Below are 11,627 nucleotides of genomic sequence, written 5' to 3'. Positions count from 1 at the left end.
GATACACTGGGCGCATACACACATAGCACACATGCATGTATACACACACACTGAGCACATACACACACAGCAGACACACATGGATACACTGGGCGCATACACACATAGCACACATGCATCTATACACACACACTGAGCACATATACACACATAGCAGACACACATGGATACACTGGGCGCATACACACATAGCACACATGCATGTATTCACACACACTGAGCACATATACACACATAGCAGACACACATGGATACACTGGGCGCATATACACAGCGCGCATGCATGTATACACACACACTGAGCACATATACACACATAGCAGACACACATGGATACACTGGGCGCATACACACAGCGCACATGCATGTATACACACACACTGAGCACATATACACACATAGCAGACACACATGGATACACTGGGCGCATACACACAGCGCGCATGCATGTATACACACACTGAGCACATATACACACATAGCAGACACACATGGATACACTGGGCGCATACACACATAGCACACATGCATGTATACACACACACTGAGCACATACACACACAGCAGACACACATGGATACACTGGGCGCATACACACATAGCACACATGCATCTATACACACACACTGAGCACATATACACACATAGCAGACACACATGGATACACTGGGCGCATACACACATAGCACACATGCATGTATTCACACACACTGAGCACATATACACACATAGCAGACACATGGATACACTGGGCGCATACACACAGCGCACATGCATGTATACACACACAGTGAGCACATACACACACAGCAGACACACATGGATACACTGGGCGCATACACACAGCGCACATGCATGTATACACACACACTGAGCACATATACACACATAGCAGACACACATGGATACACTGGGCGCATACACACAGCGCACATGCATGTATATACACACACACACTGAGCACATATACACACATAGCAGACACACATGGATACACTGGGCGCATACACACAGCGCACATGCATGTATATACACACACACACACTGAGCACATATACACACATAGCAGACACACATGGATACACTGGGCGCATACACACAGCGCACATGCATGTATATACACACACACACACTGAGCACATATACACACATAGCAGACACACATGGATACACTGGGCGCATACACACAGCGCACATGCATGTATATACACACACACACTGAGCACATATACACACATAGCAGACACACATGGATACACTGGGCGCATACACACAGCGCACATGCATGTATATACACACACACACACTGAGCACATATACACACATAGCAGACACACATGGATACACTGGGCGCATACACACAGCGCACATGCATGTATATACACACACACAGCAGACACACATGGATACACCGAGCGCATACACACAGCGCACATGCATGTATACACACACACACACTGAGCACATATACACACATAGATACACCGAGCGCATACACACATAGCGCACATGCATGTATACACACACACAGCAGACACACATGGATACACCGTGCACATACACAGCGCACATGAATGTATACACACACATACACACACACACACACACACATACTCTGCTGTACACTCACCCAGCGATGCGGTCCCCAGCACTGAAGTCCCCAGCGCTGGTCCTGCTTCCAGCTCCTCAGGGCACTGAATATTCAGTGAGTATAATGAGCGGCGATAAGGAGCGGGAGGCAGCAGAGCCGGAGACAACATCGCTGGAGAGAAGTAAATATAGAGAATATTTTTATTAAAAGACCCATATTTTCTCTGGGGCGCGCAGCATCCGACAAAGTCAAGAAAAGCCGGATGTGTGAAACCACTAGCTTACCCCGGCTCCCGGCACACGTGTGCCGGAGCCGGCGTACGCTGGTAACCATGGTACACATCGGGTAACTATAGAAACCGTTTTGCTTAGTTACCCAATATGTAACATGGTTACTAGCTTACCCCGACTCTCGGCACACGTGTGCCGGAACCGGCGTACGTTGTTATCCAGTGTACACATTGGGTAACTATGGAAACCACTTTGCATAGTTACCCGATGTGTACCATGGTTACTAGCTTACCCCGGCTCTCTGCCCATTCAGATCATTGGTCTCCCACTGTCAAACACGCCGATGCGTGCTGCACAGCAGGAGACCAACAAGCAAAAAATAAACCAGCACTGTCGCTTTGCATAGTTACCCAATGTGTACCATGATTATCAGCTTACTGACGTACGCTGGTAACAAATGGTACACAATCCTGTAACTATGGAAAGCGCTTTCGTTAGTTACCCAATGTGTACCATGGTTACCACCTTACCCCCGGCACATGTATGCTTGAGCCGGCGTACGCTGGTAACCATGGTACACATCGGGTAACTAAGCAAAGCGCTATGCATAGTTACCCAATTGTGTAACATGGTTACCAGTGTACGCCGGCTCCCTGCCCATTCAGATCGTTTGTCTCTCACTGTCAAATACGCCGATGCGTGCTGCACAGCGGGAGACCAACGAGCAAGAAATGAACCATCATTATTCAAGACTTGCTGATTAGATTATTATTCAATCTGCTACCCTACATACACATTCTAGACTACCTGATACGTTAGAATCGGGCAACCTTCTAGTATATATATATATATATGTATGTATATATACATACACATATACATATATACATATATATATACATATATACATACATACACACACATGCACATACATACATACATACACAATATATATATATAAAACTTTCCAGGCAGGATTTACTGTGTGCAGATAATTCTCTATACTTGTAGAATGAGAAGTGGTAAATTGGGATATATTATGGTTTTTTCGTAGATGCACTATTTGCCCATAGCAGAAGTGACCGGAGGTAGCTCAAATTTCTGCCGTTTAACCATTTAGATACTGCTGTGAGGTGCCATTGTAGTCCTTATTTTACCAATACCATAATTTCCACTATATGCCGTAAAACAGATTGAAGTATGTAGAACTAGCGATCAAACACCTGCTCAAGTCCCCTTTCGTGACTAAAAGAATATAACTGAAAGTATAAAAAAAAAATAAAAGGGTAAAACCACCCTTTTTGCCCAATTTAAAAATAAAATTAAATCAAGCTACCACATTTGGTATCTCTGCATCCGCAAAAGTCTGATCTATCAAAGTATAAAATTATTTAAAGCCAGTCACTCACCTTATCCCGAATGTGAATGTTCGTTAAGTATTCAGAAGGAACATGGAAATCTGAAAGAGAAGTGAGAATGAAAAATTAAATTTAGACAGTTGTTACCCCATTTATTTCTGACATTCTTGTACCGACAAAAAATCTCGATATTCGTATGAAACAGTATGAAAATTAGATAAAATGCACTGGAGTAAAAAGGTAAGTATAAAAATGGCATACCGATATCTTGTGGTCGACAAGGCGAGGATGCCCACGGCGATGCAAATTTCGGATAAAGATTTCTGGGGTTAAAAATTAAAAATGTACATCATAACATATGCATCAAAGGCCCGCACAGCACTTACATAAAATCATTATTCAATCCTAATAATGCCTAATAAATGCCTAATAAAAACTAATCTGACTTAAGAAAAAAATACAGAAAAAAGGACATATGAAACTGGTCTTCGGCCTTGTGCCCACATTGCTTTTTTCATGCTTTCATGTGTTTTTCCTTGCTACTTTTAATCAATATAAACAAGGAACAAGCATCCCAGCAAAGTCTATGAGAATTGTGACTCGCTGTGCACACGCTGCTTTTTTTTTTCTTGCAGCTTTTGTTGCAGAAACAGAAGCAGCATGTCAATTGTTTCTGCGTTTTTTTCACCAATAGACTTCATTGGAGACAGTGAAAAACACAGGAAAAAAAACGCAGAGAACAAAAACGCATGTGTAATGCAGACGTTGCGCTTTTTTTTTTTTTTTAATGTCACTGGGGTTCCCTGCAGCCCCATCTCGTGGTCTTTAACACAGGGCCTTGCTGCAGGGAAGTCCGGTGACGTAGATGCCCTGGTCTGTGAGGCGATCCGTACTTCAGTAACCAGGGGTCGTCATGGTGATGACCCCGGGTTACCATGGCAGCGATCGGGTCCCTGTGATTGCACAACAGGGACCCGATCACCAGGGAGAGGCAAGCGTTTCCTCTCCCTGCCTCCTCAATGTTGTGATTGCACTGATCGCAGCATTTAGGGGGTTAAACTGTCAGAAGCAGCACAGGCACTGCTTCTGGCAGCAAGAGCATACATACATTTTTATGTGCATATTTTCTGCACATAAAAACGCAACCTGGGCACATAACCTGAAAGTGCTCTCGTCTTGAGATCCCCAAATGAGATTTTGGTAGGTAGGTGTATGTATCTATCTATGTATGTATGCATGTATGTTTCGATCTAACAAAAAAAAAAAATTATATATATATATATATATATATATATATATATATATATTATATATATATATATATATATATTAGAAATTAAAACAATGTACCTTGAGATTTTAAGAAAAAAAGATCACTACACTACTACAAGCAAGCAGGACGCTTAGTTAAGACGAGTTGGCACCTGTCTAGTGATAACTTGTGGATTGATCGGCTCTATAATGAATGGAATAGCGCTCCATTTTGTAATGGTGATAAAAATTCCCCAGTGGTAGGGCAGCCACCAACCAGCAAGATATCCCCTATCCTATGGACAACTCATTTAAGCAAAATACAAATACTAAGGAGGTTACAAATAAATGTTCATAGGATCTATGCTTCCAATTTGCTTAGCAAGCCAAACATCTTAGGAAGAGGAAAGTGAAATGCGTTACATGGGTGGGAAACCCCCATACTCTACACAAAACAAGACGTGCCTGTTACAGTCAATCTGCCAAGTCTCCTACAGTGGCGTGTAAACATTTGGGCACCCCTAGTCAAAAGTTGAGGATGAAATAATCTGTAAAAAGCATAAGTTAAAGGGGTGGTTCACCCATTTTTTTTATTTTCTGTATGAGCTCTACTTACCTTTCTAGGCGTCCTTCTCCATTGGCTTCTGTTTCCAGTTCTGGCACTGAGCGGCGCTATCCTGCACGCTCAGTGCCGGTCACATGACCCCCCTGGAGCTGTGGCCGCCGGCATCCTCTGACGTCCCGGCATTTCCGGGCTCTCAAACAAGACTGGTACGTCACAGGATGCCGGCGCCACTCAGATTGAGTGACAGGGCTGTTGGCGGTGACTACCTGACGTCACAGCTCAGCATCGAGGGGAGGATCCGGAGGACGTTTGTGTGGAGCCGCGTCCTGCAGATGGTGAGACACGGGGCGCCAGTGTGCAGTACAGGGGGGGGGGTCTTCAGCTGAATCCCCCCCTGCACGTAAGTATGTGATCACACTGTCCACCCGCCCCGCTCTGCTGCGATGTCAGGAGAGCGGCCGGTGTCGGGCAGTGTGATCATCTGCTCCTCCCAGTAGCAAGACACTGACAGGCATGTCACCGCTGTGCTCTGCCATCTGTCCTGCTGCATGGGACCAACTGTCTGCACTCTGTCACCTGCACCACAAGTCACAGAGTGGAGACAGTTGGTGACAGAGCACCTCTGCCCCCCCCCTCTTCTTTCCCCACTCTCTTCTCTCCCCCCACTCTTCTCCCCCTCCCCTCTTCCCCCTCTTCTCTGCCCCCCTCTTATCCCTCTCTCCTCTCCCCTCTCTTTTCCCTCGCTCTCTTCCCCCCTCGCTCTCTTTTCCTCCCCCCTCGCTCTCTTTTCCTCCCCCCCTCGCTCTCTTTTCCTCCCCCCCCTCGCTCTCTTTTCCTCCCCCCCTCGCTCTCTTTTCCTTCCCCCCTCGCTCTCTTCTCCTCCCCCCTCGCTCTCTTCTCCTCCCCCCTCGCTCTCTTTCCCCCCCGCTCGCTCTCTTTCCCCCCCGCTCGCTCTCTTCCCCCCCCGCTCGCTCTCTTTTCCTCCCCCCTCGCTCTCTTCTCCTCCCCCCCTCGCTTTCTTCTCCTCCCCCCCTCGCTTTCTTCTCCTCCCCCCTCGCTCTCTTTTCCTCCCCCCTCGCTCTCTTTTCCTCCCCCCTCGCTCTCTTTTCCTCCCCCCTCACTCTCTCTCTTTTCCCTCGCTCTCTCCCTGGCATGGTCAGTACAGAAATCTCTCCATCGTGGAGGGGTGAGAGGGAGTAATAAACATGGAGTCCCTACCGTGTCTGTGTATTTATTTCTAATAAAGTATTTTTCTCTGTGTGGTCTTTTTTTTTTAAACCCTTTATTGGAGATTCTTAATGGCCAGGTCAACCTTGGCCTGACATTAAGAATCTCGGGCTTTATACCAGCGGGTAAAACATAGCTGGTATTAACCCCTTATTACCCAGCGTGCCACCTGCCACCAGGGCCACTGGAAGAGTTGGATACAGCGCCAGAAGATGGCGCTTCTATGAAGGCGCCATTTTCTGGGGCGGCTGTGGACTGCAATTCGCAGCGGGGGGCCCAGAAAGTTTGGGCACTCTTCACTGCGGATTCCAATCCCCAGCTGCCTAGTTGTACCTGGCTGGACTCAAAAATTCGGCGAAGCCCATGTCATTTTTTTTTTTAATTATTTCATGAAATTCATGAAATAAAAAAAAAAAAAAAAAAAGGGCTTCTCTATATTTTTGGTTCCCAGCCGGGTACAACTAGGCAGCTGGGGGTTGGGGGCAGCCCGTAGCTGCCTGCTGTACCTGGCTAGCATACAAAAATATGGCGAAGCCCACGGCATTTTCTTAAAAACGTTTTCAGGGAAAAACCTTTATAAAAAAAAAAAATGCTTCCCTGCATTTCTATTGCCAGTGAAGGTAACACCAAGCAGCGGGGGCTAGCAGCCAGTAGCTGCTTTGGTTACCCTTAGCAACAGAAAATGCAGCGGGAGCCCACAAACAATGTGATTTTTTTGTTTTTTTATTTTTAATGAATTTTTTTTAAAAAAAAATCAGCATGGGCTTCGCCCATCGAGCACCAGAGCATTTTACTGCTCAATTCATCCCAAGTAATCAGATGACGCCAGTGTCGGCCGATTACTTGTTCTGTGTCCCCCCCCCCCCCCCCCCCCCCCCCCCCCCCCCCCCCCCCCTGCATCCATCGCAGCGTGTACGGGCTGTGAGGTCAGCGGAGTGGAGACAGTGACATGCTCTGCTCTGACACATAGTGTGCTGCATGTCACTATCTTTCTCCACTCTGGCACTTGTAGTGCAGGTGACCGGATGCTACATGTCACTAACTGTCTCCACTATGGGACTTGTTGTGCAGGTGAGAGTGTATACAGTTGGTACTATGCAGCAGAAATCACAGAGTGGGGCAGTTAGTGACATGTATCATCCGGTCACCTGCACAACAAGTCCCAGAGTGGATACAGTGACATGCAGCACACTATGTGTCAGAGCAGAGCATGTCACCAACTTGCTCTGCTCTGTCACCTGCGGTGCTGCATGTCACGTTTTTGCCGCGTTTTTAATCAGTGCACAATGCCATTAAAGATTGTTGATGAAAAAAATAAAAAAGGTCTGATGTCATTTCCTTATTCAAAATGTTCATTGTATGCAGGAGAGCAGACAGCAGCTGCAGAACTACAAGGCTCAGCATCATCCATCCAGGACTGTATGCAGTTTTTTACCCAAAAAGAAAAAAAAAATGACGAGGGCGTCGCCATATTTTTGTATGCTAGCCGGGTACAGCAGGCAGGTACGGGCTGCCCCCAACCCCCAGCTGCCTAGTTGTACCCGGCTGGGAACCAAAAATATAGAGAAGCCCTTTTTTTTTTTTTAATTATTTCATGAATTTCATGAAATAATTTTTAAAAAAAAATGACGTGAGCTTCGCCTAATTTTGGTGTCCAGCCGGGTACAACTAGGCAGCTGGGGATTGGAATCCACAGTGCAGGGTGCCCAAGCTTTCTGGGGCACCCCCACTGCGAATTGCAGTCCGCAGCCCACCCCCAGAAAATGGCGCTTTCATAGAAGCGCCATCTTCTGGCGCTGTATCCAACTCTTCCAGCTGCCCTGATGCCGGGTGGCTAGCCGGGTAATAATGGAGTTAGGACTAGCTGTATATTATCAGCTAGCCCTAAGCCCGAAATTCATGGTGTCACGCCAATATTAGACATGGCCACCATGAATTTCTAGTAATGATAAAAAAAAAAAAAAAAAACACAACACACAGAAAAATATTTTTATTAGAAATAAAACACAACACAATTAGTGACTCCATCTTTATTGAAATAAACCCCCCTCCGCAGTAATCCTGGGTTAGGGTCCCGCGCCGTCCAATCCGGATCCAATATCATCTGATCGGTTTGCTGGAAGGCAAAGCGATCAGATGATGTGTCAGGATCAAGTGCCTGAATCACATAACACATCGGCTGATTGTATAAAAGCCGATTATACAATCAGCTGATGCATCAGTAGAAAAAAAAAATAATACTCACTTATGTGCTGTGCTGATTACCGGCAGCTCCAGGAGCGATCGATTGGACAGGAGTCTGATCCTGTCCGATCGCTGCAGGAGCTGCCGGTAATCAGCTGATGAAGTCCCCTGACGGCAGGATCAGCTGATAGCCGGCCGGGCGCGAAAAAGCCGGCGAGACTACGATCAGCTGATGCGTCAGGTGACTGCATCAGGTGATCCACGGCCAGGTCCTGCAAGCTTCGTGCATGCACCGGGGAGACTGCACACAGCCGAAGCGGCGGTACCGGGAGGAGGTGGGAGCGGGCATGGCACCGGGACCCTGCAGACAGGTGAGTATGACATACACACACACATACACACTCACTCACACGCTGTATATACACACACACACACACACACACACACACACACACACACACTGTATATACGCGCACACACACTGTATATACGCGCACACACACTTTCTTCCCCTGGCTGTGTAGAGCTGCTGCTGTTTCTGTGTAATTGATCTCAGTGCACATCCACTGGGAAGAGGCAGGGAGGAGGGTTTGGGTGGGAGCAGAGTGGGTGTATTAGACACAATGGGTGTGTTAGATAAGCCAGACACCGCCCTAGAGCCACAAAGAATTCTGGGACTTGTAGGAACTGAACACAGGAAGTCAGAGGAGAGATTAACCCCATCAGAGCTGGAGCCAGCAATGAGCATGTGCTGCTAGTGCACAATGAAAGGTAATTTTGCTGAAAAAACATAATACCGTATATGCCGGCGTATAAGACGACTGGGCGTATAAGACGACCCCCAACTTCTGCCCTAAAAATATAGAATTTGGGATATACTCACTGTATAAGACTACCCCGCTCCCAAATGAAAAAAAGTCTGCTTTGATTGCAACATGTTAATTTTAATTCCGCGAGAGCCGTACAATATGTTTTTAAAGGGCCATTGACAGATCAATCGCTCCAATGTTCACTTAGTACAGCAAGGAATGCTCCTCCCTGCTGTATAAAGCCACAACTGGACTGAAACAATGGTACTACACTCTGCTACAAACAGACACACACAACTCTGCTACAAACAGACAAACACACACAACTCTGCTACAAACAGACAAACACACACAACTCTGCTACATACAAACACACACAACTCTGCTACATACAGACAAACACACACATACAACTCTGCTACATACAGACAAATACACACAACTCTGCTGCTCTGTGGGGCCTGCACCCGCGGCTCGGCGGGTACAGCACCCGCGGCATCGGCGGGGGGGGGGGGGGATTGGCAGGGCATACATCTGGGGGGTTAGAAGCAGCTCACCGGGGCCCATAATGGGGAGGCGGGGAGGGCATTTACCCGATTAGGTCACGGTGGAGAGGGGGCCAACACAGCGCCGGACAGAAGCTCGCCTCCTTCATCTGTGGGACTGAGAAAGCGGTAGCTCCGCCCACAGATGAAATTCAAAACAGGATGTCTGCGCGCCTTAAAGTGACGGCGCCGCAGATTGCTGCCGAGGACTGCGGTCCCCGGAACTCGGCCGGGGGCAGCAGAACTATAAAGGCGAGTGGGCCCCGGCCAAGGGACAGGAGAACTGACGAGGCCGAGTGGGCCCCCCCGGCTCTCCAGGGCCCCGGCATTTGCCCATAGACAGGTAGGAGCCCTGTCTGCGAGCCAGATACGGCCATCAAAAGAGCCATATCTGGCTCGCGAGCCATAGGTTCCCGACCCCTGCTGTATGATATATACCGTATTTTTCGCTTTATAAGACGCACCTGATTATAAGACGCACCCCCAAATTTGGTGAAGGAAAAGAGATTTTTTTTTTTTAATGTTAAATGGGGTCCATCTTATAATGCCAGTGTCCCTCTAACAAATCATATAGGGTATATGTCCCTCATAGCCCCCCATCCTAAAATTAGCCCCCTTAATCTGGATATGGCCCCCTTATATTGAATATAGCCCCCTTGTGATGGCACACGTTCCCCTGTGCTGCCTATGGTCCCCTATGGATTGCACACGTTCCCGTTAGATAACGCCCCCATGCTGCTGCCCATGGCCCCTATAGATCGCACAAGTCCCCCTGTGTTAGATATCTCCCCCATAGTGCTGCCCATGGTCCCTATAGATCGCACAAGTCCCCCTGTGTTAGATATCGCCCCCATAGTGCTGCCCATGGCCCCTATATAGATCGCACAAGTCCCCCTGTGTTAGATATCTCCCCCATAGTGCTGCCCATGGCCCCTATATAGATCGCACAAGTCCCCCTGTGTCAGATATCGCCCCCATAGTGCTGCCCATGGCCCCTATAGATCGCACAAGTCCCCCTGTGTCAGATATCGCCCCTAGGCTGCTGCCCAAAGTAAAACAAAACCCTCTTTCCTTATCTCCTCCAGCGCTGAGCTCCCTCCTGTCTGGCTCCGTGCTTCTGTTCTTCCACTTCCTGGTTCTCAGTGCGGTCATGTGATCGGCACAGCAGGCTGAGCTCTCTGCCAGCCTGATCACAGTGGAAGCAGGGACACGGGGAGAAACGCTGCAGGGGGTAAGTAAAGCTTTTTTATTTTAGAATGAGCAGCAGCCTGGGAGCCAAATCTAACACAGGGGTGGGCATGTGCGATCACACTGGGACGCAGGCTCATATAATATGCACCGCTGCCCCAGCCCATCACTGCGTGCGATTTCAGCACCATTGGAGATGGACAGCGGCTGTGCATATTATATGAGCGGATGCAGGAGATCAAAGCCTGCCGCCCGCAGCATTCCCCTGTGCTCCAGAGCAGCTGCCCCCACCTCCCCTGGACGCTGCAGTGTACATATATATACACCCCCCCCCCCGTATATCCGGCGTATAAGACGACCCCCCACTGTAGCCATTATTTTAAGGGGGTAAAAAGTCGTCTTATACGCCAGTATATACGGTAGATGTGTTGAGGGGCACATATTAGCAAGATTTATCAGAAAAAAAAATCAGTTTTGGTAACTGGACAACTTCTTTAAAGATGACACATTTCCTTTGTATTTTAGGCAAAAAAAACCAAAAACAAAACAGAACAAAATTATTTTCATCTTTTACATAACGCTTCAGCGGATCCCGGTGATTCTGAGACTGTTTTTTCGTGACATATTGGGCTTCATGTTAGTGGTAAATTTAAGCCGATATTTCTTGCGTTTCTTTGTG

General features: G+C 47.6%; 1 protein-coding gene across 2 annotated transcripts in view; it reads right to left on the bottom strand.

The window, feature by feature from the left end:
- Positions 1–11,627, bottom strand: part of CNOT2 (CCR4-NOT transcription complex subunit 2) — a 182,400-nt gene that overhangs the window by 27,349 nt on the left and 143,424 nt on the right. For both annotated transcript variants that reach the window (XM_075344885.1, XM_075344886.1), the window contains exons 11-12: positions 3,441–3,502; positions 3,231–3,280 (exon numbers count right to left, since the gene is read on the bottom strand). In XM_075344885.1, coding sequence (XP_075201000.1) covers positions 3,231–3,280; positions 3,441–3,502 — 112 coding nt within the window. The remainder of the gene's footprint in view (positions 1–3,230; positions 3,281–3,440; positions 3,503–11,627) is intronic.

The sequence above is a fragment of the Anomaloglossus baeobatrachus genome, chromosome 4 (assembly GCF_048569485.1).
Source record: "Anomaloglossus baeobatrachus isolate aAnoBae1 chromosome 4, aAnoBae1.hap1, whole genome shotgun sequence".
In the NCBI taxonomy this organism is placed as follows: domain Eukaryota; kingdom Metazoa; phylum Chordata; class Amphibia; order Anura; family Aromobatidae; genus Anomaloglossus; species Anomaloglossus baeobatrachus.
This window is presented reverse-complemented; position numbering and strand designations above follow the sequence as displayed.